Source organism: Diabrotica virgifera, chromosome 2, assembly GCF_917563875.1.
Source record: "Diabrotica virgifera virgifera chromosome 2, PGI_DIABVI_V3a".
NCBI classification, from domain to species: domain Eukaryota; kingdom Metazoa; phylum Arthropoda; class Insecta; order Coleoptera; family Chrysomelidae; genus Diabrotica; species Diabrotica virgifera.
In genome coordinates this window covers 12,082,435-12,110,411 of record NC_065444.1, presented here as the reverse complement: position 1 = coordinate 12,110,411, position 27,977 = coordinate 12,082,435, and the positions used below count along the sequence as shown (strand labels likewise).

Here is a 27,977-nt window from a genome sequence, read left to right as displayed (position 1 = left end):
ATCTCTGTGTTCCCTGTTTATTTGCCTGACTGAAATGTTTCGTTTCTCATTCGTTTATAGTGGTTATACGTCTGTTGTCTTTGTTTTGTTCTGTATTGTAAAAAGGCTTTCTTCTTTTCTTCATATTTTATCTTCACTTCCTCGCTATATCATGGGGTTTTATTCATTTATGTGTTAGTATTCATTGCTTTAATCTCAATAAAATAAACGGAAAAACTGCTGGTAAATTGAAAAAGTAGTACTTATTATTCTGGTAAAAAATTTAATAATCCTATTAATAATTATTACATAAACGTGTTCCACAGAATTGTAAATAATAATACTATCGTCATAAATCCTGAAATGTTAATCAAATTTGAACCATTGTCAGCACTCAATAAACGTTTCGTGCTTGCCACATATTGATAATAGCCTACTGATTTTTTCGGAGTTCTTGTTCGATTTGGATCATTAAAGTCTACGTGGTAGAGGCCAAAACGGGCTCTGAAAGATAAAACATGATGAGAATTTTAAAAATCAGATATATAGTTGTAAATTATTATATAAGAGCGTAGGTGCAAAATTTCGGATCAATGCTTTAAGGTACTAGTACACTTTAGAAGACCAAAAATAAGCATTTTTCAAGATTTTTTTCTCAGAACCCTTATTAAAAATGAGCATAAAACTTTTTACATATTAATACCTAACTCTTAGAGAATACAAAAAATATATCTTTTTTCATTTATGCATGTACACTAATATTGTAGAGGGCGCCAAAAACGGGGCCTCGAAAAAAGTAGTTCCGATGGCGGACAGTTAATCTCAAGATTGGGATCTCTGAAACAAAGAAATCGTACAGCATTGGAAAAAGAAAGGTCTCTTACGTGACAATCTACCACCATTAGTGAAAAATTTCGCAAAAAAAAAGATTTTACAAAATTTGAAAAAAATTTGTAAAAAAATCGCCCGTTTTTTTTTCAGTTTTTCATGGTTAAAAAAATATTTATTTTTTATTTTTGGTCAAATTGTGGTAAATTGTCACGTAAGAAACCTTCCTTCTTCAAATGCAATACGATTTTTTTGTTTCAGATATCCCAATCCTGAGATTAACTGTCCGCCATCATTTTTCGAGGCATCAACTTTTGCGCCATCTACAATATTAGTGCAAGTGCGTAAATGAAAAAAGATATATCTTTTGTACTCTCTAAGAGTTAGATATTAATATGTAAAAAGTTTTATGTTCAGTTTTAATAAAGGTTCTAAGAAGAAAATTCTTGAAAAAAATTATTATTTTTGGTCTTCTAAAGTGTACTAGTACCTAGTACTTTCTTTATAGGTACTAGATTTTTTTCAAATCATGAGAAAACTAATAAATATTTTTGAAAAATTTAAACGCCGAATGAAAATTACATTATTACCGAGGGCCGAAAGTCCATTCGAACAGTGGTCTTCAATGTTTATCATGTACCACAAAATTCTTCTAATTATTTTGGGTACAACAGAAGTAGGTAAACTAATTAACTCCAAATATGCTAGATTTTGGCTATGTTTTTGCGTTTTGTGTACCACCGCACATAATGATATGTACCTACCACCAGTAGGTACCACAGATTGAGAATAATCAAATAGCCTTAGAATAATCAAAAATTTCTTTTGATTAAGAAATTTAAAGTCAAAAATAATTTTTTTTCTTTTTCTTCATAATAATTTCTTTTTCACATATCTTACTTATTAAAATAAACATTGTAGAAGTTTTCAGGGACTTTCGGCTCTCGGTAATTATGTGTCATTCTGCGTTTAAATTTTACAAAAATATTTATTAGTTTTATCAGGGTTCGAAAAAATGAATACATTTAAAAAGGATTGGTCCGACATTTTTAGCCCACGTTCTTAAATATCCACTGTGTACTTAAATGTTGACACTTACGTATATCCGTCCATCCATTCTAAATTATCTAATAAACTCCATACTGTTACTCCTACTACCTTTACATCATAGTTGTACATAGCTTCGAGAATTGCATTGTATGTTTTCTAAAATAAACCCAAAAGTTAATATTATAAAATAAAATAAGTTATCAATCAAGTAGCACAGAAAACGACAATAAATGTCGTTCCCATACCACCAGATTGACAACAGGTGGAACTTTCTCTGGTTACAACCTCCCGTGATTTTCATAAATTATAAATCATACAGGGTGCCCAGACGAAATTAGGATGAGGGAATTTTAAATAATTCACGTCCCATCTGCTCAGCGTGGTAAAAGTTCCAACGAGAAAGATTCCTTAGTACTCAACAAAAGAGTAAATGAATTAAAAATGTATAAACATTTTCAATTTCTTTGCAATCTGAAAATGCAGCAGCATTATACTCTAGTTAAATCGGTGAGTGCAGGAAGAGTCTATACCGGTTTCGGGTATTTTTCCCCTCATTAGTAGTCCTCTCCAGTAATTCATACAGGACATTCTCCGCGACATTTCCTCCAGGCTAATCCAGTAATCCATATCCTCTTCTCTCCGATTTAACCAGGTACTTCGCTTTGGGCCGTTCCGAATTGCAAAGAAAGAAATGCCGCGGATGTACTAGATACATCTACCGAGAAATACATTTTTAATTCATTTACTCTTGTGTTGAGTATTAAGTAAGTAAGTAAGTAAGTAAGTAAGGTATGCTTTATTGTCAAAAAATTTTAACAATTTGTGGACAAAGCTTATACAAAATAAAAAATACAATAAAAAACAAAAAATAGTAAAAAACTACAAACAAAACAAAAACAGAAACAGACACCAAGTAAATGGCGTGAGTTATACTACTTAATATAATTTTACAGTTATTAAGTACACATTAAAAAATTAAAAATTTTGCAAACAATATGTATACAACGTCAGAGCAAAAAGAAGGCAAACGAGGAAAGGGGAAAGGGAAAGTAAATCAAAAGTTCTATGCCGCTGCAAATTTGTACACAAGTACTCGAAAGTAATAATCCTACAAGTCAATTTGCTGAATTCAAATCGTTTATAAAAAAGTCATTCACTGTATAAAAAGCTTTCTCCAGCAAATAAGCTTTCAAGGCCTTGCGAAAAGCGGGAAATGCTGCAATAGATTTGATGTTAGATGGCAGGTGATTGTACATTTTTCTCGAATTGTATAGTATAGAGCACTTAACCAGCTCAGACCGTGGGGTTGGCAGATAAAGATTATGATCCACGTTTCTAAGGGGATAGTTATGAGTGGGTCTCTCTGGACCTTCTGATGCATGTTTGCGGATTAAACAAACGGATTCAAAAACAAACAAAGAAGGAAGAGTTAATATCTTAAATTTTTTAAAGAATTCTTGGCAATGATCTCTGCTATTGAGTCTCAGGGAGTAACGAAGAGCTCTCTTTTGTAGTTTAAAAATACGCTCAAATTGAGTCGCACAACACGTACCCCAGAATGGAAGCGCGTACCGAAGATGAGACTCAAAAAGGGCATAATAAACGGTCCTAGATGTTGACAAATTCATTTCCGTAGCAACTGATCTTAGCGCAAAACAAGCAGAACTTAATTTTTTGTGTAAGGCATCAATGTGCAAGTTCCATTTTAGAGACTTATCCACAATAAGCCCTAAGAACTTCACCGATTCAACTACCTCTAGACTGTTGTTATTAAGTACTAAAGGTTGCATCATACTGTTGTAAGGTAGGACTTTGGTTTTAGAAACGTTAAATAACAGGAGATTCGAATCGCACCACGATTTAATGGTGACTAGGTCTGTAGCTATGGTATTGCGAAGATCCATAATATCCGTGTTACTCCAAGTAATACTAGTATCATCTGCAAAGAGACATATTTTACCTTTAATGTTCAGACTAGAGATGTCATTTATGTATATCAGAAACAATATAGGGCCTAGAACTGAACCCTGAGGTACCCCACATTCTAATGGCATGCAAGAAGACGTCTTCGTGTCAACCCTTACAAACTGACTTCTTTTATTAAGATATGATTTAAGCCATTTAAGAGCATTTCCCCTAAATCCATAGTGCTGTAATTTGTCAGTCAAGATGTTATGGTTTACACAATCGAATGCTTTAGAGAAATCACAGAAAATTGTTGCTGTAGAGTGATGGTTGTTTAGACTGGAGTAAACATGATCGAAAAGGAAGAACATAGCATCATTCGTGCATTTGTCACTGAGGAATCCAAATTGATGTGGAGTAAGCAATTTGTATTTCAACAGAAAAGATAAGATTCTTTTTTTTTACCAGACTTTCAATTATCTTCGACAACGTGGGCAGGAGTGCAATAGGGCGATAATTCGAAGCAAGATCTTTATCGCCTCTTTTATGTATAGGAATAATTATCGCTGTCTTAAGGCAGCTTGGAAAAACTCCAGTTTCGAATGACCTGTTTATTAAGGTAGTAAGATGGTTTAAAGTGCAATCAGGTAGAGCAGAAAACATTTTAAGAGTGAGGCCATCAGTCCCAGATGACGATTTATTTTTAATGGCATTTATTGTAGAGCGTAGTTCACCTAATACTATGGGTGTAAAAAAGAAACTATTTACATTCCTATGAGAAAGATATGAAATCGGATCCTGAGAAGGAGGTATAGTATTTGTTAAATTTTTTGCCACATTTACAAAGTAATTGTTCAGGGTCTCAGTAGAAGTCGGGATTATGGTGGGAGAAGAAGTCTTATCTCTCAGTTCATTTACGATAGACCACGTTTCCTTAGCAACATTACCTGATTTAGCCAGCCTCGCATTGTAATAAATTTCCTTGGCGGCTTTTATGGCTTTATGGTAAATTTTCTTGTAAAGCCTAACGTAATCATGGAAGGATATGTTGTCCGAGAATTTTTTTAGGTACGATAATGAGCGCATGTTCTTTGCAGATATACGTAGACCTCTAGTTGACCAGGGTTTACGATGTTTAGTTTTGATGGGCCTAAGAGGAAAGGATTCGTATGCCAGACCAGACAATAACTTTATGAATCTAGAAAACTCGATGTCGACATCAACAGAGCGGAAGTCCCAGTCAGTTGTTTGACATAGGTGTTTAAATGTTAAAAAATTTTGTTCTCCAAAGACACGGAACAATTTTCGTTGCGTGTTTTCACTATTATTTTTTGATTTTAACCAAAATGTAGTCAATACTGCTTCATGATCAGAGAAACCTGAGTTGAAAACAGTACAGTCAGTAGAATTTGGAGCTAAAGACGATACGACATAGTCAATGATACTAGAGCTAGTTTTAGTTATTCTGGTTGGAGAATTTACATGCATACCTATACCAAAGGAATCAAAGATAGAATGAAGAGATTCTTGAGCAGCACACACACTGGAGTAGTCAATATTTAGATCGCCACATAGAATTAATTTACTTTTTGAAGGAATAGATTCTAGCAAGGTAAGTAGTTGTTGTAAGAAAATCTGCACATCCGCATCGGGAGTTCTATAAATACAAATAATATAGAGGTCAGAAGATTTCTGATAAATTATGGAGAATTCAAAAACTTTTTCAATTAATAAATTATCAAATTTGGTCACTGCTGAAAAGTCATTTTGTGTATACATAATCAAAGTACCCCCATGAGATAATCTACTCCTGTTAAATCTGGATATAATAGTGTAATTTTTAATAAACACAGGTTCATCAACATTTAACCAATGTTCAGTTATGGCAACAATCTCAGGAAAATTTAGCTCTTCTAGTAATAGAAGTAATTCATCAGTTTTGTGTCTTAAGGACTGAATGTTAATAAGAAATAAACTTAGCTTGCTATCGTCCAAATTGTCAGAAGGCGCTTGATCTTCTGTACGCGTCAATTTATTTAAAAAAAATTTTTGCTAGATGGGGAATTACTTGAAAAATATTTATTCTGACATTCCCTAATTTTCTGGAGTCGGAGGCGTGTCTCAGTGGAAAAGAAGGTTCCAAAAGCCGAAAGATCTTCTTCAACTTCAGCAGTACTAATACCATAAGCCTCATGGAATCTGTGATACAGCTTACGCAGGGAATCCACGCCAGTAGGAAGTCCCTCTGAAGCCAGCATCAACTTAATGGTGGTGTTGGTGTGCCCATCGTAACACGTACTCGGGGGCTGATCATGGAGATAGGCAAGGAAGAGTCGAAGAGGATTCAAAATTCCAGGGTCCCTCAGTCTAGCTAACAAGTAACGACTATTTTCCACATCGGCAGTACGAGATAGCCGCACTATAGGTGGAGTCATCGGGTCCATACAAAGCCCATCATCCTTTTTCATAGTTTTCTCCGTAACCACAATACTTGAATTTTGTTTATTAAAGGACTTACTTGCAATAATGGCATCCCTATCTGAACCAATCTGAATGGATATGCCCTCCTTAGTAGGTGTTGATGGTGTCGTGTAAGGAGTACTGGATGCTGGAGCCGCTACTTTTATGGTTGTTGGAGCTGAATTGGCATGCGCTGGAGGATTGTCATTAAGGTTGTCTACTACAGTACCAGGCGGCCACAAACTTGGATCTTTCAGCAACTTGATGAAACTTTGATTTTGCACACCGATCTTAAAGTCAGAGTCTGGTCTATCCGTATCCCTCAGCAATGGGAAGCATCGAATAAAATCGGTGGTACCAAGTTTCTCCTTGACATAGTGTGCAATCTGTTTAGCAGTATAAGGAGGTGGAATTTTTGATACAACCACATAATGCCAGTTTTCTTTTACAGTGTATTTGGTAGGTGGTACAGTATTTACCTTTGAAGGAGAAGACACTAAAGGCTCTTGGGTTTCTGTAGGATCAGTTTGAGTTGAAATGGACTTTTTTATGGTTTGCGGTGGAGTTTTATTTGGTTTTTCATTGGTACCTAGCTTTTCAATTTTGTGTGCCATTTGGTTGATAGTCATTTTCAAGTCAGCCATTTCCTTCACTATTTCTTCCTTTGATGTATCCTGAATTTGGACCTTTACAGTCTCTTCATGATTGCCCATAAATATTGACACCAGATTAAAAATGTCTTGTTTCATTTCCCTGATCGTATGGAATAAAGATTCATTTTCATTGTCAGGGCTTCTCGTAAGATGACTGTGAATTGCATCTATTCTTTTGTAAAGATTTTTCAAATTTGGGTCATGAGTATTCAAGGTGTCATAGATTTCTGAGATGACTGGAAATAAATTGATATTTTTCTTTAGACAAGTCCCCAGTGCTTCTACAATTTCAATGGGTATCTGTGATTTCTGGAGCTGAGAAACTTTATCGTGAAGATGTCTTACTGTGGGAGAATCACAGATACTACAAAAGAATCTAATATTGTGGTACTTTTGATGATAGAGTACCTTGGTAGTAGCTTTGTCTAGACCAGTACACGACGTACAAAAATATCGGCGACATTCACCACCGCAGCGAAGTTTATATTTATCCTTTTCGGAGAAAATTTTTTGGCAAACATCACATTTAAAATCAACCATTTTAAAGGCAAGAATAAACTCTTGAAATACCGGTCAATGTCAACGAAAGTAAACAATAATAACAGTGTAAAAAACACTCGTTGATTTTGATAAACAATACGGTTGAGCGAAATGAAAATAATAACTATAAAATTGTTCATAAACACGAACCACAAAACATTTCACAATTTAAGCAACAATAAACAGAACAAAACAAAATACGGTAAAAGTTCGCTATCGCACACAACCGTCCTCCACGAAAGTCAAACTAATACTGAGGAATCTTTCTCGTTGGAACTTTTACCACGCTGAGCAGATGGGACCTAAATTATTTAAAATTCCCTCATCTTAATTTCGTCTCGGCACCCTGTATGATTTATAATTTTTGAAAATCACAGGAGGTTGTAACCAGAGAAAGTTCCACCTGTTGTCAATCTGGTGGTATGGGAACGACATTTATTGTCGTTTTCTGTGCTACTTGATTGATAACTTATTATGTTTCTCGGTAGATGTCTCTAGTACATCCGTGGCATTTCTTTCTTTGCAATTCGGAACGGCACAAAGCGAAATACCTGGTTAAATCGGAGGGAAGAGGATATGAGACTACTGATGGGAAAAAAATCACCGAAACCGGTATAGACTATTCCTGCACTCACCGATTTAACTAGAGTATAATGCTGCTGCATTTTCGGATTGCAAAGAAATTGAAAATGTTTATACATTTTTAGTTAATATTATGTTTCTGTTTTTACGAATCAGACTCCAAACCTAAGCTGTCTGCAAATTATATCTTACTTCCTGCCGGTCCATCGTGGCCAAATTCCAACAAAAACTTGGTCCCTTATACCAAGTTAGGAATAAAACTACTCGTATTCGGGCCCAATTGTTCGATGGAATTTTGCCACACTGGACAGGCAGGAAGTGAGATACAATTTATAGAGCTCCCCTGGCCTTCTTTGTTTCCAGCACTCATTTGGTTTATGTAGAAACCACGAAGGCGTTACCAGAAACGTGGCCTCAATAAAAGTTTTATTTTTAATATTATTTTTAATTTTATTAAAATAATACTCTTAATTGTTACGTATTATATATTTATTATTCTATACTCACTTCAAGATAGTCTATTCTCATATCATCTTCCAAAGTAGACCCATCTTCAGAAGTCCCTATTTCTGTAACGAGTATGACAGGATCTTTATATTCATCCTTTATAAATTTCAACATATTTTCTATACTCCACGGTACTATCTAAAAGTTTATAAAGAAATCAAGAGATATGAAAAGTTTGTAATGGATTTTAAAAGAAAATACTTAAGTTGCTAAAATTGTTAAAATAAAAAATTCGTACGCCGGTATATAAATATATATTCGTTTCTCGGAATATCACTTCAAACTTGCTTCTCACAATCTTCCAATCCAGATTTTCTAGTGCATGGCCTATCTTTGCTAAAGCCAAATTTTTGATTTCATAATTACACAAGATTTTCTTCTCACAATGAATTTCAATCGGTGAAATCCATTTTGTATTTTAATAAAACGTATCACAGCATTAATTTCACATTGGCTGTTACAGATATCGGAACCTCCATCTTAGAAGGCTGCTAGACCGACACTGAGCAATGCAGCGAGACACAAGTGGTGAAGTGAGAGAGAGATAGTTGATGTGTAAGGCAATGTTGCCAGATTTCTCCCAGCACCTCGCACTTTTTCTCCTTATTTTACGAATGACCCTAATATGATAATCGAAAATGTTGAATTCATCTTATACTTACGGGAAATCCATTAATTCCGACACTAGTTCCAGGAAATCGAATGAGTTTTGCCTTAATGTCAGATCGGAAACTAGTAACATTACTGGGAGCTTCGGGTACATCTTTAGCTAAATACGCAAAATAAACATTCAACAAATATAAATCAGAAGTTCCTTTTATGTAATTGATCTCTTCTGTAGTGAATTCTGGTAATCGACTTTTGTTGTATCCTTCTAGTTCACTTCTGAATTTGACGCGTGCCTTCACGCTTGGAGGCCAATCACCATAGTATAGTGGATGAGAGTACATGCCACACTAAAACAAGACATATTTTTAATAATTAGTACATCATTAAATTGAAAGTGGTGAATGAATGATCAGGAAAAACAAAATTTTACGAAAACCTCCAAAAAAATAAAGGAAGGATGAAAATTTGGGAATAGGTAGTTGAAACTTGGGAAATACGGGGTGAAAAATATTTTCTCGGGAGTGAAAAAATATACGTTCAAAATAGGCCCGGAATTGGATAAAATGACTAGTTCTAAGCAACTTTTGTTCTATAGAGTTTTTTCACTAAGTTAATACGTTTCGAGTTATTTGCGAGTGAATATGTTCATTTTTAACAAAAAAAAAAACATGTTTTTGGACGGTTTTTCGCAGATAACTCAAAAAGTAAGTATTCTAGCGAAAAAAATATTCTAGTGAAAATATAGCTTATAAAAAATTGAAAAAAAATGGTGTACGCGTGAGGTCTGCAGATCCAGTAGAAGCAGAGTTGTAGCTAATGAAAAGTAAGTTCTCATTCGTCAAATTCCAAATCGAATATTTCAATGTAAAATAACCAAACAACAGAGCACTTTTAGGGGAAAATTCCTTATAACTTTTTTAAAGTGTTTAAAAAAGGTTTATTTTTGTTTAAAAAAAAACTTTTAACATTAAAAATAAGTGAGTTACGCTTAAAATATTGTTGGTCCGTTTTTTTTGGTACAAAAATCGCGAAAATCACCCCCTAATTAGCTTCCCAAATAAAATTAATCGTTACCGCTTCACAAGTTACTTTACTAATTATTATTTATATTATCTCTAAGTTTGATTGGTGCAAAGTGCTCATTTAAAAAAAATGGGTTTAAAATAAAACATTTTTTTTATTTTGAAAAAAAAAATGGAATTGTTCATGGAATTAACTTAAAAATTATTAGTAATACAAAAATCTTAAAGAGTAATAAAATGTACGTTTTTCTTTTCTGAATATTCCTTCTTTTTTGTTTTGTTGTTAGACAAAAATTGGTTACGCTATGGCTATTCAAAATTTGCCTAAATTCGTGATTAGTTACTCGTTCAAGTCATTTTAACTATAGCTTTTTCAAAAATAAGCACTTTGAACCGATGAAACTTACGGATCATATAAATAATACATACGCAAAGTAACTTGTGAAGTGGTAATGATAAAATTAAAAAAAATAAAAGGGCCCAACAAAATTTTGAGCGTAACTCACTTACTTTTAATGTTACAAGCTTTTTTAAAAAACAAAAATACCTTTTTTTAAACACTTTAAAAAAGTTAAAATGAATTTTCCCCGAAAAGTGCTCTGTTTTTGGGTTATTTCACATTGAAATATTCGATTTGGAATTTGATAAAGAAGAACCTAATTTTCATTAGCTACAACTCTGCTTCTATTGGGTCTACAGACCTCAAGCATACACCTTTTTTTTTCAATTTTTTATAAGCTATATTTTTGCTAACAATATTTTTTTCGCTGAAATACTTACTTTTTGAGTTATCTCCTAAAAACCGTCCGAAAACATCTTTTTTCCAAAAAATAAAAGGGCCCAACAATATTTTGAGCGTAACTTACTTACTTTTAATGTTACAAGTTTTTTTAAAAAAACAAAAATAGACCTTTTTTTAAACACTTTAAAAAAGTTAAAATGAATTTTCCCCGAAAAGTGCTCTGTTTTTGGATTATTTCACATTGAAATATTCGATTTGGAATTTGATGAAGAAGAACCTACTTTTCATTAGCTACAACTCTGCTTCTGCTGGGTCTACAGACCTCAAGCATACACCTTTTTTTCAATTTTTTATAACCTATATTTTTGCTAAAAATATTTTTTTCGCTGAAATACTTACTTTTTGAATTATCTCCGAAAAACCGTCCGAAAACATCTTTTTTTCTGATAAAAATGAACATATTCACTTGTAAATAACTCTAAAAATATTGACTTAGGGAAAAAACTCTATGGTACAAAAGTTGCTTAGAATTAATCATTTTATCCAATTCCGGACTTATTTTGAATGTATATTTTTCACCATCGAGAGGGGGTATTCCACTCCATTTTTGAAAAATGGAGGGGACGTAGAATTGTAAACTTTTTCTTGTACAGGGTGTTTGGTAAAGAATGGGCCATAGCTTAACCTCAGGTTCCTGAGGTTATAATAGGCCGATTTAATCTAACTTACCTTAGTACAAAGTTTATAATAACCGAGATACAAGGTGTCAAAGTTAAACTTTTTTTTATTTATTATTGAATATTTCCTGACAAGTATGAGATAACAACATGAAATTTGGTATGTGGGGATTTTTTGGGTCGAGAAAACTAAATTCCCTACCAAAAATTATGTATTGCCCAGAGGGCGTCACATACGCCTTTCAGCACTCATTTATTACGTTCAATTTTTTTTAACCCTCACTCTGTATAATTTTAACATTAAAATTTTTATTCTACTATTAGTTCTACTTAAAAAAGGCATACTTCTTTCATCTCCCTAAACTCAACCGTTTTCGAGATAAACGCATTGTAAATCTGCGATACACCATCACTTTTAGCATAATATCATTGTAGTTACACCCGAAAAATAACTTAAAACCATAAAATTATCTAAAAATGTATCGCAAATTTCTTCAAATGGAATTTGCGATGCAATGACATAAATTTGAGATTTTTACTGGCACAATTATTATGGTTTTAAGTTATTTTTCGGGTGGATCTACAATGATATTATGCTAAAAATTATGTTGTATCGCAGATTTAAAATGCGTTTATCTCGAAAACGGTTAAGTTTAGGGAGATGAAAGAAGTATACTTTTTTTAAGTAAAACTAATAGGAGAATAAAAATTTTAATGTCAAAATTATACAGAGTGAGGGATAAAAAAAATTGAACGTAATAAATGAGTGCTGAAAGGCGTATGTGGCGCCCTCTGTGCAATACATAAGTTTTGGTAGGGAATTTAGTTTTCTCGACCCAAAAAACCCCCACATACCAAAGTTTATGTTGTTATCTCATACCTGTCAGGAAATATTCAATAATAAATGTTTAATTTTGACACCCTGTATCTCGGGTATTATAAACTTTGTACTAAGGTAAGTTAGCTTAAATCGGCCTATTTTAATCTCAGTAACCTGAGGTTAAGGTATGGCCCATTCTTTACCAAATACCCTGTATAATAATAGACAATTTTAACTACCTATTCCCAAATTTTCATCCTTCCTTTATTTTTTTGGGGTCAGATTGTTCTTTGATCGGGCTAGAAATCAAGAAAATTATTACATTTCAGTTCAGAGATGATCCACCATCCCCATATGCACGTTTCTGTGTCTCCAGACGTCTTCGGTGGGGCTACATGAACACCTCTGAATCTAAACGAAACCAAGCTGCCTATTTAATCAGAATTATGAAAATAATTCTGCGTATCGGACGCTGTAACGGTAGCGACATCTATTAAAGAGAAATGAGAAGTCCCAGATTTAAAACAAAAAATTTGAAAATTTTCTTGGAACCACTTTCTGGTAACATCCTTAGTATCTGCATTTTATAATTTATAAGGCAAGGAGACGACGAATAAAGTAGACGAAAGGGACGAATAAAGTAGACGAAAGGGAATAAAGGATGTTACCAGAAATTGGTTCCACGAGAATTTTCAGATTTATTGTTTTAGATCTGGGACTTCTCATTTCTCTTTATTAATTTAAAGGTTATTATGAATCAAACAAGAATAAGATTTTGAAACTGCTTTCTTGTGGCATGTCTAATTTAAATATTATATTTATATGGGATTGAGCCACAATTAATATAGAAGCAAATCGGAGAACAAGTCATCTACATTCTCAAACACAATATACAGGGTGTTAGTAAATAAGTATGAAAAATTTTAAGGGCTAATTCTACATAAAAAATTAATACCAGTTTGCTCTATAAACATATGTCCACAAATGCTTAGTTTCGGAGATACGGGGTGTTGAAATTTTTATTTCAAACTGCCAATTTATTTATTGCTCTAAGACAAGTTGAGCTATGAAAATGAAATTTGGTGAGTTTTAGGAGGTAGTTATTACGAATTTTATGACATACAATTAAGAATTTTGTATTCATCATTGGCGCGCCTACGGGCAATGGTCTGAATTTTTTTAAAGAAAAAAATAGTACGCCACTGAGATATTTCGAATTAAAAATTATTTTTAAATTCCACGTCTAATTTATGATAAAAACCCTTTCTTGCCTTTTTTCACATGAATCACCGTTTTTATGCAGAAAAATAAAACATCTTGGCGCGTATTTTTCATTTCTTAATACATCATCAAGAACTATCCAATATAATAATGCTAAACTAGAACAATAACAGAAAATATTACTAATACGATTTCAACTAGGTGCAAAGCTGCAAGAAATGTTCTCCTTTTATATTCATCATTGGCGCGCGTACGGGTAATGGTCTGAATTTTTTGAAGAAAAAAATAGTACGCCACTAAGATATGTCAAACTAAAAATCATTTTTGAATTCCTCGTCTAATTTACGACAAAAAATCTTTCTTTCCTTTTTTTCATATGAGGCGCCGTTTTTATACAAAAAAATAAAACATCTTAACGCTTACCAAGTATTTGAGGTAGTTTCCATATGCATAGAAACTTGTTCAAATACTTTGTAAACGTTAAAATGTTTAATTTTTTTGTATAAAAACAGCGCCGCATATGAAAAAAAGGCAAGAAAGATTTTTTGTCGTCAATTGAACGAGGAATTCAAAAATGATTTTTAGTTTGACATATCTCAGTGGCGTACTATTTTTTTCTTCAAAAAATTCAGACCATTACCCGTACGCGCGCCAATGATGATTATAAAATTCTTCTGTTACCTGTAAAGCAGATCATTTGAAACATTTCTTGCAGCTTTGCACCTAGTTGAAATGGTATTAGTAATATTTTCTGTTATTGTTCTAGTTTAGTATTATTATATTGGATAGTTCTTGATGATGTATTAAGAAATGAAAAATAGGCGCCAAGATGTTTTATTTTTCTGCATAAAAACGGTGCATCATATGAAAAAAAGGCAAGAAAGGTTATTTATCATAAATTAGACGTGAAATTTAAAAATAATTTCTAATTCGAAATATCTCAGTGGCGTACTATTTTTTTCTTTAAAATAATTCAGAACATTGCCCGTAGGCGCGCCAATGATGAATACAAAATTCTTAATTGTATGTCATAAAATTCGTAATAACTACCTCCTAAAACTCACCAAATTTCATTTTCATAGCTCAACTGGTCTTAAAGCAATAAATAAATTGGTAGTTTGAAATAAAAATTTCAACACCCCGTATCTCCGAAACTAAGCATTTGCGGACACATGTTTATAGAGCAAACTGGCATTAATTTTTCATGTAAAATTAGCCCTTAAAATTTTTCATACTTATTTACTAACACCCGTATATACAACACACAATACACAAATTATTCTTATAAGATTTAAAAAACTTAAGTTGCACAATCAAATTTATGATACAGATTACACAAATACATCAATAAAAAATAAAATAATAACTCCACCCCCAATTTTTTTCAACCACACACACCCTGTGCCCTACAAGATCTAGGCTAGGTATGTCAATTTTTCAAAAAGACACATCTAAAATAGCAGGTTATACATCTTCCCAGAAGTTGTTCAAATATTTTATTTTTGAGAACGATTTCCATAATAGATATCAAAAAGTCGAATATTAGTTAACTAAAAATATAATTTTCATTACACCAATAATTGTGGCTTAATCCCATATAAACGTAACACTTAAATTAGACATAGAAATGCCACAATAAGATCGACAAAGCGGATACTGGAATGTAGACCAAGAAATGATGCCTATCTACCGAAACAGAGGTCGTCCACCAACACGTTGGACTGATAATCTAAAACTTTATCATAGGAATTTGATGACATTATGAGGGGATCTATGTCTAGCAGTGGACAAGCGAACATTGAATGATGATACCACAATAAAGCAATTTCAGAACCTTGTTATGCATATACTTACTTCAAAATCAAGATTTCTTCTAGCTGCGTCAATATCCTCCTTGGAATTCGTGTAAGGTTGATACCATTCACAGTCTATAGTTAACGACATATGAGCTAAAAGCAAGAATAAGATAATATTATTAACACTCCTTCTAGGTCAAGTCTTATCTGCGCCTTATGATTCTGCAATTTCTAAAATTCCAGTATTTCATGATTTCTTTGTGTCAAACTGTTATCTAATTATTATCCATCTGTTATTTTGGCGCCCAACGTGGGCGCCAAATTGTAAGGGATGTTGAGTGTGAAAGTAGATACACTGCAGGGAAAGGCTTTATTTCTGTGTTTCGTAGTTTAACTTCAACTACACTGTAAAACTGTAACTGCAACTCTAGATTAAAAAATAAAAATAAGCACATTACTGTGAGCGGTATCTTAATTGCCGAAAAGAACAAATACAAAACTATAAATTATAATATATCATCGTTGAAGCCTGGATGTCGAATGTCTCTGTGTGTCAGAACCGTTGACAGGATCCTTCGTCAGTGGGCGGCAGGGTTGCCAAATATTATTTTTGTTACAATACGCCCTAATACAACTCCCGATTCTGAGCAACGAGGTCTTAGTATCTTTCTTTTGTATACGATCGGAGTATTACCCTAAAGTCACCCTTGGTCTATGTAAGAATAATTATTATCGCCCTAATCTTCTCTTTTTAGCCATTATTACTTGTCTGTTATAAAGGAACAGAGGAGAGATGGATTTATTAACTGCTAATCGACGGAAATCGTTCAAGTAGCAGTTTTCCAAAGCGACAATTGTTATTTAGATCAACGACCTTTCAAAGGAGACGACGCAATAAGAAGAACAACAGAGAAGAACACATAAATAAGAATAAGAGTACGGGTTGATGATGATGATGATGGTGGTGGTGGTGATGATGATGATCAGGGACGCGCTGTCCATATGGGCAAGGTCGTACGGCGCATGACGGCGCCAAGGCGTTAAAGGCGCCCTTTGACTCGCCAAAGTTAATTAAATATCCAATTCAACACTAAATATTTTTTGAAGCAAAAAAAACATTGCAAAAAATAACTTAGTCCACTCATCCCCAAACATTACTATCGCGTTACGTATAGTATTATCTAACTATACCGATTTCTGTAGCTTCAGCCGAGAGATTATTTTCTAAACTAAAACTAATTAAGAATTGAAGCGTTTATTTGAAAAACAACACATTATGTCCATTTTTTGAAAATTCGACTTTATGTATTGTTCTCATAGAATAGTACCTAGTTTCTTTCTCCAGTTCACACATTTAGTTCAAGTTCACACTGCATAGAAAATTTTTATAGTTTTAGAAAAACAACAGATGTACATGCAATTTTTTGTAAAAACAACACTTGTCCCATCTTAGTCAACGGTAATTGTAAGTGTGAATGATGTTATCCTTAAATTTATCAGTTGTGTGCATTCTTTGATAGTAATAATGGGTTGTTTTTTTTTATTAGAAATAGTTCAGCATGGCAGAAACTTTACAACACAATACCTCTATATTTTCGAATATATTTTGGTAAGTTTGTACAATTATTTTGATATCCACATTCCTTCCAATGAATGTCTTAATAAAAGTAAGATTTGAAATAAATTAAAGCTGGGCAGTTTTTCTTGATTTGCCAAAATTTTCATTTTTGGACAAGTGTTGTTTTTCAAATAAACGCTTCAATTACTTAAGATCTAGAATGGGTCAGGAGCGGCTAGAAAATCTTGCTATTATTTCTACAGAATTTGAGTTTTTGAAGGACCTGAATATTGAAAATCTAATTAATGAATTTGTCAAAGGTAAAGCAAGAAAAGTTCAATTTCTATAAGAAATATCCATTGGTTTTCATCATAATAAGTGTATTTGATTAAAAAATCGCAATATAAATGTTTTATTTTTTGAGCTTCAGTTTTTTTTATAATTTTAAGTAATGTTATATCACTTTAACATAGTTTTTATTCTGCTCTGTTTTATTGTGCAATATAGTTTTAAAAAATTATTTTTAATAACTACTAGACTACTAGAAACAACAGAGATGCAAATACTTCGACAAATATCTGGCAAAAGTCTGTTGGAGAGGGAGAGAAGCGAAAACATAAGAAAATCATGCAATGTAGAAGACATAAAATGGATGGACGACAAAACGGAAACAGGAGTGGAACGAACACATTAGTAGAATGGCAGAGGATAGGATAGTACGAATAGCACGATACGAGGTAAGTCACCAAATGGACGAAGAATTATTGGCAGACCAAGAAAAAGATGGTGCGATAATCTAAACAATTTAGTAGGCTAATATTGAAGAAGAAACATGCTTTTAAGTCTTCATACAAGAAGGAAGAAGAATATATTATTTTTTATAAGTGTACTGTGTACTTATTGTCTCCTTCAAAAAAAATTCTGGGTAGACGTAGAAAAAATTTCATAGTTTTCCACGTTGAAATGTGAAGGAGTAATTGATATTTCTACCCTGGTAATTTTGATAAAGGCGCTTATCAATATTTTGCACGACGGCGCCGAAGTTACTGGGCGCGGGCGCGTCCCTGATGATGATTAATCACTACCATTTTGTTATGTTACGAGAATATTACCTTGATAGTGTGGAAACTCCTTCTTATACATATTATAAGTCTTCGCGTGAGCCTTGAGTACAATATAATCACATTGGTAGTCCTCCAGCCCGCTAAGGAGGAGTCCTGGAGCTAGCGTACCTTCACCATAGCCTTGATGACAGATCTGTTTGGGTTCGTTTATGGTTATCCACAGACCTACATCAGGAAGATTCTGAATGACAACTCTGGTATAATTCACAAAAATATCAATAAAGGCAGGATTAGTCCAGTCCAATTTAGCAGCAAATAGCGATTGTGGAATTTCCCAGTGATATAAAGTAGCTACTGGTATCAGGTTGTATTTCAGACACTCCTTAACTAAATTCTGATAATACTGGATACCCTTTTGATTGATGTTGTCGGTATAGCCAGTAGGAAGAATTCTGTAAATAAATTTAGTTGCAATGGAAATATATATTTTGGTTTATAGGCACTGTATAATTAAGAGGAATTAAAGGCAAAATGACAAAGTTGATACTCGATAGACTCGATTTATATTTCTTGTGCTGTAGTAAATGTTTGTTTGGTTTGTAGTCGAAGCATTGGCAAGGCTTTTGCCGAAGACCTAGATGCACGCAACATTTACTATAGCAGAAAAGATAGAAACCGACTCTATGGGTCGTGTTTTCGTTCGTGCCCATCAGAGTAGATTGTGCTTTTGTAGCAAAGTCCACTTAAAGAATGAAGTGAGAACTAAAAGCTAAAAATGGAGAGTACAAAACATAACTACAGATTTTATATTCATACAATTAATTTTTTCTTAAATAAAAAGATAAAAAAATTACCTTGGCCAAGAAATTGAAAACCTATAAAAATCAGCGCCAAGATCCGCTACGAGTTTGACGTCTTCTTTATATTTGTGGTAGGAATCACAAGCTACATCTGCTGTGTCACCGTTCTTTATCGGGGATGGCACTCGATGGCTAAAATTGTCCCACATACTTTCTCCTTTACCATCTTCGTTCCATGCACCTTCTATTTGAAAAGAAGAAGTAGCTACTCCAAATAAAAAGTTTGCTGGAAACGTTCCGTTATTTTTGGCATCAGAAAATCTGTAAAATAATGAAATTTTGGATTGTCACTGCAAGCAAGCAACAGTGATTAGCTCAGGAATCACTCCACCCTACCAGGTGGAGTGCTCCAGACCATCCACTCCCCCAACCGATAGCACTCTCTGATGTGCTATACTCTCTATCAGGGACTCTCTATCAGTAAAGTGCTTATCATGTGGAAGTGCGATAAATGTAGGTCAGCGTGAGGCGCTCTATTCCCGCTATCTCTATTGATATATCTTCGCTCTGTATTGCTTGCTCGGGCCCCGATTCCCCTCTCTAGGTTACGTCCATTATCACTGCGTTTACTATCTGCATTTCTAAATTGTATAACACTACGGAATGCGATCCATGGCAACAGTACACCCGAATACACAAAAAGACGCAAGCTAAAGTTTAGTAATAAAATCCAGATCTGTACATTCTACAATCAAACAAATAAAAGTTGGGTGTATAGTATACAAGAATAAAAAACCGCCAAACGCCATAAAAATGAGACGCGCATACAATATTCCAGCTACAAAAGAGCTGATATGAATATTACGTGGCGCGAAATTGTATTTTTATTTTGACGCAAAATAAAATTCTAGTTTTATTTTAAAATATTTTTCCATAATATTTGCTAAATTTGAAGTAAAGCGCGACACAAAAGAGTAACTTTGATACAGTTTGAATTTTGAAGCTCTTTTGTGGCGCGCTTTACTTCAAATTTAGCCAATATTATGGAAAAATCTTTTAAAATAAAACTAGAATTTTATTTCCCATCAAAATGAAAATACATGTTCGCGCCACGTAATATTCATATCAGATCTTTTGTAGCTGGAATATTATATGCGCCACTCATTTTTACGGAGTTTAGCGGGTTTTTGTTTTTTGTCATATTTACATAAACATATTTTGATAGGCAAGATATTCAAGACGTACTTGTCTATGTATAAAGTTTAATAAAAAAATGTTTCATCTGGTAAAGGTCGGAAGGTCGACCTGGATTAGGATGCCATACTATTTAACTATTATTTAGTCGTTCCGGAAATATTATTGCGAAATTTGTCACAACACACTCACTACTTATTTATCATAATATAGTTTTTGATAATGAGAAAGTAAACAAAAACAATTTCAGGGTTCGTTTATACTGACTGATATGAAATAAAAAAATGTATAATAGTTTTGTTTACTTTAAGTCTAACAGGCATGACGTTTGGTACTTATTTGTTATACAGGGTGGGCCAAAGAAAACAGTCCACCTAGATATTTGGCAATAGTTATTAGATTTTAAGGAAATGCCAAAACAGATCGATTTTTATTTTTATATTACAATTTTTGGACATATACATTCGATCGCTATGTGAAATAGATACATTATTTTAAATGCGAGAATTCACGAATATAAATATCAGGGAGCAAGGGTCGGAGCGAGGATACAATCCATTGCTTTCCGTAGTGAGCAAACCCTTAGATCTCTTTGCAACATTGCTGTACGTTTCAACATTGTCGAATGTTGGTCAGGTTTGGAAACGATATCATTATCAGTTCTAATTGTTTTAAAATTCCCTGCTTGCTGTTTGTTGTTAGTAGATACACTCATTAAATTGTGATTAGCTTCTTTCGTGTTTGTGTTTTTGCTGACTAACATATCTTTACTTGAAAAATATTGAACATCGGAATCCACTTTCTTCATTAATTCAATTTGTTTATTTAAAATAATAATTTTATCTTTCAGTTCATGTATTAGGCAGCCTTTTTGTTTAATTACGTAGATAAAATTTTTGGATCAATCTTACCGCCAGCAGTCTCCTCCTTGCGTCAAAGAATACAGCTTCCGGTATATCACATTGGTCACATTTAAAATCACTTACTGGATGATTTTCGTCAACGTTAGCACATTTAAAATGCATAAATGTATTACATCCAATACATCTAATACCATTCACACATTTTCTGTTACACCTGTAACATTTTAAATTCTTATTCGCTGTAAGCTCGCTAAATACGTTTGAACTGCTTGTCATGTTGCCTACTGATATAAGTAAGGATCCTCATAAATCATGGATCTGAAGTACTTTTTTTTACCCCTTACAGTGTAAGAAGTAAGATCAGGAAATGAAGAACCATCGATCGCCTGGTGATGATGGACTCGTTATTGAGACAATAAAAGCAGGAGGACAAATCCTATTAAAATTAGTAAGCAACTGTTTAATAAATGCTTACATCTGGGTACTATTTGAAAAGAATGGAACAATGCAGTGATAGTCTTGTTACACAAAAAAGGTGATATTACTAAATTAGAAAATTACAGACCCATCAGCCTCTTGACACATATGTACAAACTCTTTATGAAAATCTTAACGAAGAGACTAACACCTAAACTTGATTTCTATCAGCCCAAAGAAGAGGCAGGCTTCAGAACAGGATATTGCACCAATGACCATTTGCATCATCATCATCATCATCAACCCGTACTCGTCCACTGCTGGACATAGGTCTCCCTCAGCTTTCTCTGTTTTGTGCGGCTTGCATCCAGTTGCCGACAATACGCTTCAGATCGTCAGCCCATCTGGTTGGTGGTCGTCCTCTGCTCCGTAGTGCTTCTTCTCGTGGCCTCCATTCGACAATACGTTTTGTCCATCGGTTGTCTGACAATCTGGCGACGTGTCCTGCCCAATTCCACTTGAGCGACGCGATTCTTTCGACGGCGTCCGTTGTTTTTGTTCTACGACGTATTTCTTCGTTTGGAATTCGGTTCCTCAGGGAGACACCCAACATCTGGCGCTCCATAGCCCTCTGAGTTATGCGAATCTTGTTCACTACCTTTTTTGTGAGTGTTAATGTTTCCGCTCCATAAGTGAGTACAGGCAGTACACACTGGTCAAAGATTTTCCTTTTCAAGCATATGGGTAAGTCCGATTCAAATACATAGCTCAGTTTACCAAACGCTGCCCAGGCTAATCCTATGCGACGTGGGAGCTCGCACGTCTGGTTATCTCTTCCCAACCGAATTTCATGTCCCAAATACTTATAAGATGCAGTCTGCTCAATATTACGATTTAGCACCAGATTAGTCATTATTTGCGTCTTGTTGATACCACCATTGCGTCTTGTTGCGTCACCATTTGCATACCATAAAGATATTAACTGAAAAATGCATCGAGTACAACATACCACTGGTTCTTGCATTTGTAAATTACGAGAAGGCTTTTGATTCCTTGGAGTTTGAAACAGTACTGGAAGCCCTAAATCAAAGCCGAATAGACTACAGATACACGTTACTAATCAAAAACATCTATAAGAAAGCTACGTCAAGTATACGACTACACGGAGACACAGAAAAATTTAGCTTAGGTCGAGGAGTCAGACAAAAAGACAATATTTCACCTAAACTGTTCACGGCTGTAGAGTCAATATTTATTAACACTCAATGGCAAGACATGGGCATCAATATAGATTTTTTTTATATGTTTATTAGGCAATCTGTTATAACATATAAAAATAGGCACATTTTATCTGAGAAATAATGACATGAAGAGATTGTGATCAGCGCCACACATCTCTATAGAGATAATATTAAATTACTGTATTACATATATTAACTTAGCTACTGTAACAATAATGATGTCTGTGCGGTAAATCTAATGGTGTCTGTCTCTTTAACCGTTTTGTTTCCTGACTGTTGTCTAACAAATTAATTGCAAGCACATTCGCGTGGCTTTCAAGACGTACGATGTATTTTGCACTTAACTCCACTATCACTTCACTGACGGTTTTCGTTTCCAGATCATTGTAAATATCCCTGTTAGTAACAAACCACGCAGCATCGATTATTATTGAAGGTAACACCTTGGACTGGAATCTCTCAATTATGGATACATTCGACTTGTATGCTGTTCCCCAAAGCTGCAGACCATATGCCCAGACTGATTTGAATATTGTGTTGTAGACTAGCAGTTTATTTCTTGTCGTGAGCTTAGACTTACGCTTTAGAAGCCAATAATGCTTACTAAATTTTATGCCCAGTTGTTTCCGTTTGTTCCATATATGGGTTCTCCAGGTTAATCCCCTGTCTAAGTTCATGCCCAGATATTTTACAGAGGTAACTGAGGGAATTACCTTATTAGTTATTGTTACTGTAGGTGATTCACCGTGACATTTTGTAAAACAATATGGTTTGATTTTTGTTCATTCAATTTAATTCTCCAATTTTGTGCCCATGTATTTATTTGATTTAATACACTCTGGAGTTTTGCAGCAGCTTCGACGGGATTTTTGTGTACTGCTAGGATTGCAGTATCGTCTGCAAAGGTAATGGTCGTTGTATCACGATTTGTGGGTAAGTCGGCTGTGTAAATCAGATACAGTTGTGGTCCCAGAACGCTTCCTTGCGGTACCCCTGATCTGATGGGATATAGTTTTATATAGGCTGACTCAAACTTCACTCGAAAGTATCTTTCTGATAAATATGACTTAAGGAGTGTATATAGTTCCTCTGGTAAGTTCTTTTTCAGTTTATACAACAGTCCTTGATGCCAAACTTGATCAAAAGCCTGGCTAACATCGAGGAATGCTGCTGAACAGTAACTTTTTTCTTCAAATATTTTATTTATAACGTTGACCACTCTGTGAACTTGTTCGACGGTACCATGCTCTTTCGTAAAGAAAAATTGGTGGTCGGGTATCATATTTCTGTCTGTTAGTATTTGTAGAAGTCTTTTTTCTATTATTTTCTCCATGATCTTAGACATTACTGGCATTAAACTAATTGGTCGATATGAAGTGGGCTCATTTGGAGGTTTTCCTGATTTTTCTATAAGGATAATTTCCGCAATTTTCCATTGGATTGGGAAGTGTTTTAGCCTTAGTACCGCATTACACAATTGAGTTAGCATTTTAATTGCTTTGGTAGGTAGATTTTTAATTACCTCACCTGTGATTAAGTCATAGCCAGGTGCTTTCTTTTTTATTAGAATATTGTTGATTATGTTTTGAACTTCTTTGGGTGAAACGTGTAGTGTGTTTTCTCCTGTCGGGGTTTGGTTCTGTAGGAAATTGTAGATTTCTTGATCGTTATTTGTTGCAGCAGCTGGTATAGGTTTGAAAACTTCTTCTAGGTATTCGCCGAAAGTTTCTGCCTTTTCATTGTTTGTTCTGGCTTATGTTCCATTGGATTTTCTAATTGGTGGGATATGACGATGTTGCCGTTTTAATTTTTTTGTAGCCTTCCATAGCGCATAAGCGCTGGCATCTGACGGCGTTAAATTTTCTAGGTATTCTTGAACGCTGTATTTTTTAGTTGTTTTAGTAGTTCCTTCAATTGTCGTGCTGCTCTATTGAGCCTTAACTTGTCATCTGGATGTCTAGTTTGCTTCCAAGTTCTACTCAGATACCCTTTTTGGACAATTAATTTTTTCTCTGACATTTATTGGACAATTAATTTTTTGTTTTGCTTTTGTTGGTGGGGGTGTTGATTTCCATGCAGCTTTCTGAATCGTTGTTGTGTAATTTTGGATTTCTTTTTCTAGTTCTTCTGGTGACTTTAGTGATACGTTTAGTTCAATATTTGCTTCAACCCTTTCTCTGAAATCTTGCCAGTTGGTTTTGTAATTGTGCAACTTGGGCAGAGGCTCTTTTCATCAAAATTTGATTCGATACTTAGATATCCCCTTGAGAACCCTTTTGTAACAAAGAAATCTAAACAGTCGGGAACTTTCTGTGGGTCGGAGATCAATATAGATGAAGAGAGATTAAATCATCTGAGGTTTTGAGGATGATGTATTAATCGCTGATAACATACAGGATACAGTTTCTATAATACATTCGCAAAACTCTGTCTGATAGGGCAGATAACTAAACTTATGACAAATCTCGTAAAGAGTGGAAACATAACTATTGACAATAATACCATGCAACAAACAGACACTTACTAATATCTGGGAGACGAGATCAAAATAAACAGAGTCAATCAAATAGACCTGGATCCCGCGTACCAAAAAAAGTTGATTAATAGCAAGCTGAAAATTTGTTAATAGCTTATCGGTGTTCCGTCGGACAAACTTTGATGTACGGGAACACTGGAACAGGGGAAGTTTTAATTGTGGAACAGTTTAAAAATTTGGAACGTCAGATTACGAAAATGTTCCATGTATTTTGTCGGACAGAACAACCAATTGATTTGTTACCCTTATATTACACTCTCATGCAAAAATTAGACTGCTATTACTAACCAACATGCTTCTTGTCATTTGATATGTTCTTCGTGTTCCACTCATTAAAATGCTCAGTTGGTGATAAACACCAGTCTGATTTTTTCACGAGATTTTAATGAAATAGTAAGAAATCAATTGGAAATTCTGTCCGACAAAATACATGGAACGTTTTCGTAATCTGACGTTCCAAATTTTTAAACTGTTCCACAATTAAAATTTCCCCTGTTCCAGTGGTCCCGTATATTAGTCTGTCCGACTAGACACCAGTAAGCTATTAACAAATTTTCAGCTTGCTATTAATCAACTTTTTTTGGTACGCGGGATCCAGGCCTAAAACGCATGAAATACAGAGACGAATAGATCTTATATGGGCAGAATTTGGCAAACTAGGCCATATTCTAAAAAGTTCAATTCCCATGTTTCTCAAGCGAAAGGTTCCCAAGAAAAATAGGAAGGGATGCAGTAACGAATGATTTACGTAAGGTGGCTGTACAACAATGAGGGATTATTGCACAACATTGGCAAAAGTAAAGGAAAATAGCAAACGCAGCAAAGAATCACTTAGAGTTTTGGAGCAAAGAAAGAAAACAGAAGAATAGTTAAATAATAAACCAGAACATGTTTTAATCAGGAATTAAGGTATGGTCATTGATTATAAATATTAAACTGTAGTTATTAATCAATGGTATGGTGTGTTACCAAAAATCGTTTTCAGACTTTCTTTGTCGTTGATTCATAGATTTTACTTTAAATTTCTAGATTTCTTTCTAGATAGATAAACAAAATGAACAAAGGGGTCTTACGAATAATAACAAACCTTTACTGGAATCAAAGAGCACAAATTGGAATAGATAACGAACCCAGTCCAGAAATTAAAATCAGGAGATATGTTAGGCAGGGATGTATTTATTATATTATATCTATTATAGCAGGGATTACTATTTAATGTATATAGTGAAGCCATTTTTGAACAAGCATTATTATCTCAAAGTGAAGGAATAATATAATTAACGGAATATCTATTAACAAGATACGATATGCAGATGACACCGTGATTATGGCAAGCTCTGCTGAGCAGCTCTAATTACTACTAAACAAACAGTTTCTGTGACGATTATACACTGAAAGTAAATATAAAAAAGAACAAATACATGATAATAACTAAGAAAACAAAGATACAAAGAAACATACATTTGGAAAATCTACCAATAGAAAGGGTTGATAAATACAAATACCTAGGACCTGGATTTGGCAAATCCATGGGCGAAGAATGCGAAATAATACACACAATAAAAATAAGAAAGTTAAATACCACTAAAACTGTTAATACAGTGAAAGAAAAGAGGCGGAAGGAGTATAGGAATAAGGAGAGTGTCTTGGTTGAAGAATTTAAGGGACTGGTTTAAATACAGTTCCATAGAACTCTCTAGAACAGCGGTAGAGAGAGTAAAGGTAGTGACCATGATAGTGACGACATCTTCACTTAAAAGAAGAAAAAGATTTCTTTCATAAAAGATCAAAATATCTAGTTAACACTTACCTTAAATAAGTTAATAAAACCAGGCAATAAACTATTTTGCACATTATTATTATACACGCTTCTCCGAATGCTCGTATGCCATAACCAATATGTATCGTTTGCAGTTAAATATATAGGTTATGCATATCTACAATGTATGCTATTGAATGCTATAACTAGATAAGGTAGTTAACTTAATATTAAGGATATACATAATTAAACAAATTTAAAGGATTGATCTAAAGAGATTTTTTTATTTTACTGCCAAGACTGTATTAAGAAAGACTGCAATGAAAGATTATATATTTACATTTTTTTATTATTTGATAAAATATTTTATTTTTTTATTGTTGCAATTATAGATATATAAATATTATATTTTACAGTTTACAGTTTAAACAAAATTTTGTTAACCCATTCAATGCTAACGGTTTTGAAGGACATTTCAAGTAGCATACGTAGGCCCGGATTTAAGGGGGCAAGCTGGGCAGCTGCCCTGGGCCCCCAGAAAGCAAACGTAAAAACATCAGCACATTATTCACATAGAATTTTTTTCCAACCAGCCTTCTTCTGTTTCATAGAAGCCTAGAGAAAGCGTTTGATAGAATCCAATTAAAAGATGTAATACACCTGCTATATGACAAAAATCACCACTGGATATCATAAAACTGATAGAAAACATATAATATGTAAGAAATAAAATAGAAATGAAAGTCAATGGAATAATAACAAAACCCATAGAAACAAACACATGAATCAGGCAAGGAGATTCACTAAGCCCTTTACTGTTTAACATAATGTTGGATGAAATAATAAAACAAGTGACGAAAAAAAGAGGGTACAAAATGGGCGATAGAGAGATAAAAATACTCTGTTACGCTGATAACACCGTGTTAGTAGCAAAGTGCGAAAACGACCCACAAAGATTACTGCACGAGTTCAACATTAACGCAAAAGAAATGAATATGAAAATATCAGCCCAAAAAACAAAAAACTTAGTAATTGCCAAAGAACCAATAAGATGCAAATTGGAGTTAGACAATCAAATTATACAACAAGTAACGACTTTCAAATACTTGGGAATTATTCTATCAGCCATAAACAATAATCGAAGAAGAGGTAAA

At 34.0% G+C, this 27,977-nt stretch overlaps 2 protein-coding genes across 2 annotated transcripts in view; both read right to left on the bottom strand.

Annotated features, from left to right (window-relative positions):
- LOC114333357 (myrosinase 1) overlaps positions 1-27,977 on the bottom strand; it is a 117,769-nt gene that overhangs the window by 29,841 nt on the left and 59,951 nt on the right. The gene's annotated exons all lie outside the window — the stretch shown is intronic.
- Positions 243-27,099, bottom strand: LOC114333355 (myrosinase 1-like). The gene is made up of 8 exons (XM_028283218.2): positions 26,875-27,099; positions 18,868-19,134; positions 18,062-18,465; positions 15,450-15,544; positions 9,167-9,460; positions 8,505-8,642; positions 1,907-2,013; positions 243-483 (listed from the first exon to the last, which is right to left on the bottom strand). Exons 1-8 carry the CDS (start codon positions 26,916-26,918, stop codon positions 285-287), a joined length of 1,548 nt encoding a protein of 515 aa, XP_028139019.1. The 5' UTR covers positions 26,919-27,099; the 3' UTR covers positions 243-284.

Bases quoted from the DNA above. Each gene is read 5' to 3' on its own strand.
- LOC114333355 (XM_028283218.2), bottom strand. From the start codon at position 26,918: ATGTGCAAAATAGTTTATTGCCTGGTTTTATTAACTTATTTAAG. The intron at 19,135-26,874 runs GTAAGTGTTAAC...ATTATTTTACAG, and splicing joins GTTTTATTAACTTATTTAAG to ATTTTCTGATGCCAAAAATA. The intron at 2,014-8,504 runs GTGAGTATAGAA...GGTTTATTTTAG, and splicing joins TGAGAATAGACTATCTTGAA to AAAACATACAATGCAATTCT.